Source organism: Vigna unguiculata, chromosome 7, assembly GCF_004118075.2.
Source record: "Vigna unguiculata cultivar IT97K-499-35 chromosome 7, ASM411807v1, whole genome shotgun sequence".
NCBI lineage: Eukaryota > Viridiplantae > Streptophyta > Magnoliopsida > Fabales > Fabaceae > Vigna > Vigna unguiculata.
The window spans coordinates 22,182,479-22,187,721 of NC_040285.1; the positions used below are offsets into that span (position 1 = coordinate 22,182,479).

General features: G+C 33.2%; 1 protein-coding gene across 2 annotated transcripts; it reads left to right on the forward strand.

Moving 5' to 3' along the window:
* The first annotated feature begins 257 nt into the window (after window positions 1-257).
* On the forward strand, window positions 258-4,089 carry LOC114190414 (mitochondrial zinc maintenance protein 1, mitochondrial). 2 transcript variants are annotated; one of them, XM_028079287.1, is made up of 3 exons: window positions 272-640; window positions 1,745-1,841; window positions 3,580-4,089. In XM_028079287.1, exons 1-2 carry the CDS (start codon window positions 397-399, stop codon window positions 1,819-1,821), a joined length of 321 nt encoding a protein of 106 aa, XP_027935088.1. In that variant the 5' UTR covers window positions 272-396; the 3' UTR covers window positions 1,822-1,841; window positions 3,580-4,089. The 2 variants fall into 2 exon arrangements, with proteins under 2 accessions (XP_027935087.1, XP_027935088.1); XM_028079286.1 differs by lacking the exon at window positions 3,580-4,089 and having other exon boundaries at window positions 258-640; window positions 1,745-2,107.
* The last annotated feature ends 1,154 nt before the right edge of the window (window positions 4,090-5,243 follow it).

The following is a 5,243-nucleotide window of genomic DNA, read 5'->3' on the forward strand; positions in this document are numbered from 1 at the left end:
ATTAACCTCAATCAAAATCCCTATATTATTATATTTCAAAAATTATATAAATTTAGTTGATATTTTAAAACTTAATTACGTTTTTATTAAGATATAAATTTAAATCTAATTACATATTAAAATATTTAAATCAATTTTAATATTATTATTTTAATTTAAAATATAATATATAAAGATATTTAATTTTATAAAATTTGTTTTTGTTATTTAATATTAAATATTCTTAAAAAAGAAAATAAAATGCTCGTGTGCTTTCCGCGGGTGCGATTTTAAGGGTTTGTAAAAAGACGAGAATTTGATAGGAGTTCAGACGGGTTGTGATAGTACTGCTACACATCAAAACAAGCTAAACTAAGAACGACGCCCAGGAGACAAAGAGAGATCGGAGAAAGTGAGATGGCGAGAAGGGAAGTTCTGAGCGCGTACCGCGCGCTTCTGAAAGCGACTAGGAAAACATTTTCCGGCGACACTGTGATGCTGAGGGAATCGGCGGTAGAGGTAAGGAAGAAGTTTGAGGAGAACAGAAACGTGAGCTCAGAGGCCGAGATTCAGAAGCTTCTCGAAGAAGCCGGCGAGGCTTCCGATTTCATCACCAACATGATCGTCCAGGCACAACTCAACACCGATGCCGGAAGTTACGGTATGCTCTCTCCATGTTTCTTCATTTCTTTGGCTTTTCTTTTTCATTCCTCAATCTTAAACTTGGTATCATGCTTCGTTTTCGTCATGGAAATATATCTATTAATTACTACTTCAGAGACTCGCATTTCAGTCACTGTAAGACCATCATGTCATGGAGCTTGAGTTAAGAGGTCATAACGTTAATGTCGCATTTCAGTTTATTTATTTTGAAAAATTGGTTTCTGTTCATTGTTTATTTGAGGATCTCATGCCACTACTGACTTGTGATGACCCTATCCTGCTCCTATTTCTTCTTGTTTTGGATTTGGACCATGTTTGTACAAACGTTTATAGAAAATGAGAAGATGAAATTCATTAGGTTTTATAGAATCTCTTTTCATTTGACTTCTCAATTAACGAAATATCGAAAGTTGATTTTAGCTTAGGTTGTCTTTATATATTTTTTTCCTACAAATGTGTATGTTGAAGTTTCTACAAATGTTTATACAAACTTTGGAATTACCGATCAACAGAAGCATGTCATTTCCAATTATGACATTCATTTTTGAGATAGGTTTCCAGTGCTACCTCCATATGAATTAAAAAATACTTCTCATTACAAAAGTCTTAAATTTTGTTAGTGGTGTATAAAACCTCCTTGGGTTTGGAAGTGCAACTCATGTATTTACATTATCTGAATATTCTGTTAGATTTTTCCAGGAAAGGCACTGAAGAAAATCAATACTAATGAATCGTGAATAAAATCATATAAAAGACCAAAACACTTCCTTCAACCCAAAACCTTAAACAATAGGTTTATGAATCATTCTACTTAAATATTGTCCATTTTACTCATTTCTAATCAATGTAAGACTTCAAACTCACCTTAAATTCCTAACATTCAAAACATGGTCATTGCAGCCAGGCATTTGAGATGTATAAACGTATTATATCTGCCCGTTTGCTTAATAAGAGTATTTTTTGTAGTTTTACATTTGAATACTGTGGCTTTGCTTTTATCATTTTTTTTTTAGCTTTGGAGGAGCTAGGAACTGTATTTGATAAAATCTGTATATGAGTACACTGAGTCCTTTTATCATTTTTTTCAAACTTATTGCTGCAGTGGTGAAGCCGGGTAAAGAGCATGCTGGAGCAACACTTGAACTCCCCTCGGAAGAAATTATTCGGAAATCAGGATAAGGATAGACAAGAGAGAAGAGGTTAGAACACGGTGTTCCCTCTTCTAGATTTTTTATTTAGGATCAATAAGTAGTATTGCCAGTAATTTTATGGAGGTGCTTCAAATTTTCTGCCTATATTCCTTTTTGTGGCTGTAGTTTTTTTTTTTGTTCCTAATCCTTAGTTTCCTTTCAAATCTATCGGGCAGAATGGACAGGATATAAATCTGACTGGTAAAAGTATATGATACCCTTCGTTTGTCCTATGATTACATAATTTATCTAAATTGTTTGCTGGCTTTTTTTAATTTTCCTGTAACATAATTTCAAATTGATTTAGATGAAATTGCAGTCCCTGTTCGGAAGTACATACAGGGATTAAAACCTAAGGGTAGAAATCTAGGGACTGGTACCTTAAAAGATAGGGAGCCAAAACTGAAACAAGAGAAGAAACTGGTATTTAGTGCTGACATATGTGTTTACGTTAAAGGTATGGCCATGATAGACTGCTTGACATGGGCCATAATACTGGATCAGATGAAGATTCCTTAATGGACCTTAAGCAAGGTAGACCCATGATATGGAGAGTTTATGAGTTTGAGAAAAAGAAAGAGCATAGGGAAGAGAAATTAAGGAGCTGCTGATGTGGCAGTTAGTTAAGAATGATTATAGCGAGAGGGTGAAGGAGTGGAGGATCATTATATGTCTTTTCCGTCAGAATCCTTCAGGTTGGCAGAGAGAGGATTAGTCCCTCTGCGAGGAGCATAGCTCTGGTTGTTCTCGAGAGCTTAGGCTCTTTCTGCATTTCTAATATATACTGTTCTTCTCATTTTATCATTCCTTCTGCGTTCTATCAAAGAACAACTTTACAACTTTGTAGATGTCAAAGCTAAATTGGGTGAAAACTATGGGGGATTAAAATCACGTTTAAACCTTTCAAATTGAAGGTCAGGTCACACTTTCCTCGTGCATGGTAGTTTGATGCTTTGAGGTCGCATTACTAAGATTCCACATGTAATCTTTGTAGCAATGACCTCTTGGTGCTCAGATTCATTAAAAAAAGAAATTAAATGTACTTGATAACCTTGGCGCAAATGAGCAATACTTATGATTTTATTACAATCAAGGCTTAATGAACAGATGGTTTGACATAATTAATACCTGTAGGGCATGTGGTTAAAAAGAACTGTTTGCAACACATTTGCTGTCACATTCTTTATTATTAGTTGAAATTCATATGGAGTTACTAAATAAAGAGTGAAACTTGTAATACTAAAGTAAGTAATATACCAGTAATGGAATAACTTGTGGAATTTAAAACACTGATAAATACTCACTTGTTGAAGACATAATTAAGAACAGTGAAATTATTCTAGAATTTTCAATGGGACAAACCCTAGAGAGCAACTGATAATTTGTATGACAGCAAGGGGACCTGGCCTCACTATTTATTAACCCTAAGCACTCCTCATGAAGGGCCTAACTAGGCCCACACTATTCCTCCCGCCAATTAGAATTAGGTGTTCAAAGCCCATGAACAATTAACCACATTATTAGTTGATTCAAGGATCGTCAAATGGATCATAATATCAGTCTGACTTAACAAAACGAAATATTAGAATTGATTGCAGCCTAGAATAACATAGGAAAATTCTAACAAAACTCACATGATTTACCGAATAATAAAAAAGCGTGCTGGCATTCATCTTTGACTGAATATTTCATGAATTGCTGACTGCCGATTTCAGGCAAGTTGCTGAGTAATTAAATTCAATTACAGATGTAGATAGGGTAATAGACAATGTTCCAAATTTTGGTGCGTGAACTGAAGGTCTTCTCTCGCATGAGGAAGTGCTAGAAGCAGAACAATCCTGAGTCTGAACAGTACAAACTGTGCCGTAATCTGACCAGTCACTAATCACTTGTGCTGTTTCAGAAGGCTATAGAGAATTTGAATAGAAGAGAGTGTTCTGACCCCAGTTTACTGTTAGCAAAATTGATGGTTATTAGCACACCCACCCTGCTCAATATTACTTAAGAGAACAGAAGTACATAAAAATAGCATATGTTATTTCTTCTAAACGGGGGGAAATCAAAGAAAACAGACTTTCATTGTGTTTTGTTTGCATGCCACATGCTACCATAAGATGGACTTGTACTCACTCAATACTGTAGTGTGTGTGAAGCAAGAGATCAAGCCCATTGAAGAGATGGGGACATCTGTCAAAAACGGATCAAGCCTATTAGAGTTGATTAATAAATTGATTTGGGAGGAATTCAAGTTGCTTATTATTGATGAACCTAATATTTTACTTCAAATTACAAAAACTAAACCTCGTTAAACCTTCCGTTTCTACCTGTGTTCTAATCAGATTCTAGTTGTCTTTTAATTCAAGTCAGACAAATAATATCGTGTATTCATTTTTTAAAAATTTATAGAAAAAGGAAAGCATAAAATAGACCCCGTGTAATTAAGGCTGGATTTTCGGTCACTCATGTCTTTTTCTTCTTCTCATGACTTCCTTTTCATTAGAATTTTAGGTATTGGGAAGAAGTTAAAATTACTAACTAGACGTTAGATACAAGTAATGGCAATATGACACTGTTGGTATGTCTTATTTTTTAATACGAGGAAGGATTAACAAGATACATAGCACTTCAAATAATTGATGGCTGTAAGTACCGCCCTTTTCATAGGTTTTCGTTAGCATGTTGGTGAAATTGATTATTATAAATATTTGTTATATTTTTGTTCTTACCAGAAAATGAAGGTTTTTAGTCAAACACTATTTTTCAATTTAAGTTTAATCGTGATAATGCAAATTATGTTCTAATGGTAAAGTGAATAACTGAACAACAGAATAATGAGCGACAAATAAATATGAATATTGAGAGTGAGTTGAAGTAAGATTTTTTGATGTGGTCATGTTTTTTTTATAGATTTCTGTATAAGCTTATCTTTTTGTCTATGATGTCTCTTATCATATTAAGTTATAGTCAAGCAGTATATTGGAAATAGTTAGATTTTATTTGTTGATTATGTGATTAATATGTCAATAATAGATTATTTATAGGATTAAATAAGTTTTTGGTTTTTTAAATTTTAGTGAAAATTAAAATTAGTCTATCTTTAAAATTTTGGATTAATTTAGTCTTTTATTTCTAAAAGTGAATGAATTTAGTTATTTTAATCAATTTTTTTAAATATCTCGAATGTGAATAATAGATATATAACTTAACTTCAAAAGTAGTATTTAAATTAAGCACATGGCCAATGGTGAAGTAGTTCTGAATAACTTAAAAAATCTTAGCGTGGTGCTACTTTTAAGTATGACGACGAGGACAAAAATTTTTGAACAGGATTTTGTGTAGTTAGTTGTGTTGCACAAGTTTGGAAAAACGTAGCTCAATGTTGAGTAGGAAAAAACATTAAGGTTTAGTAAA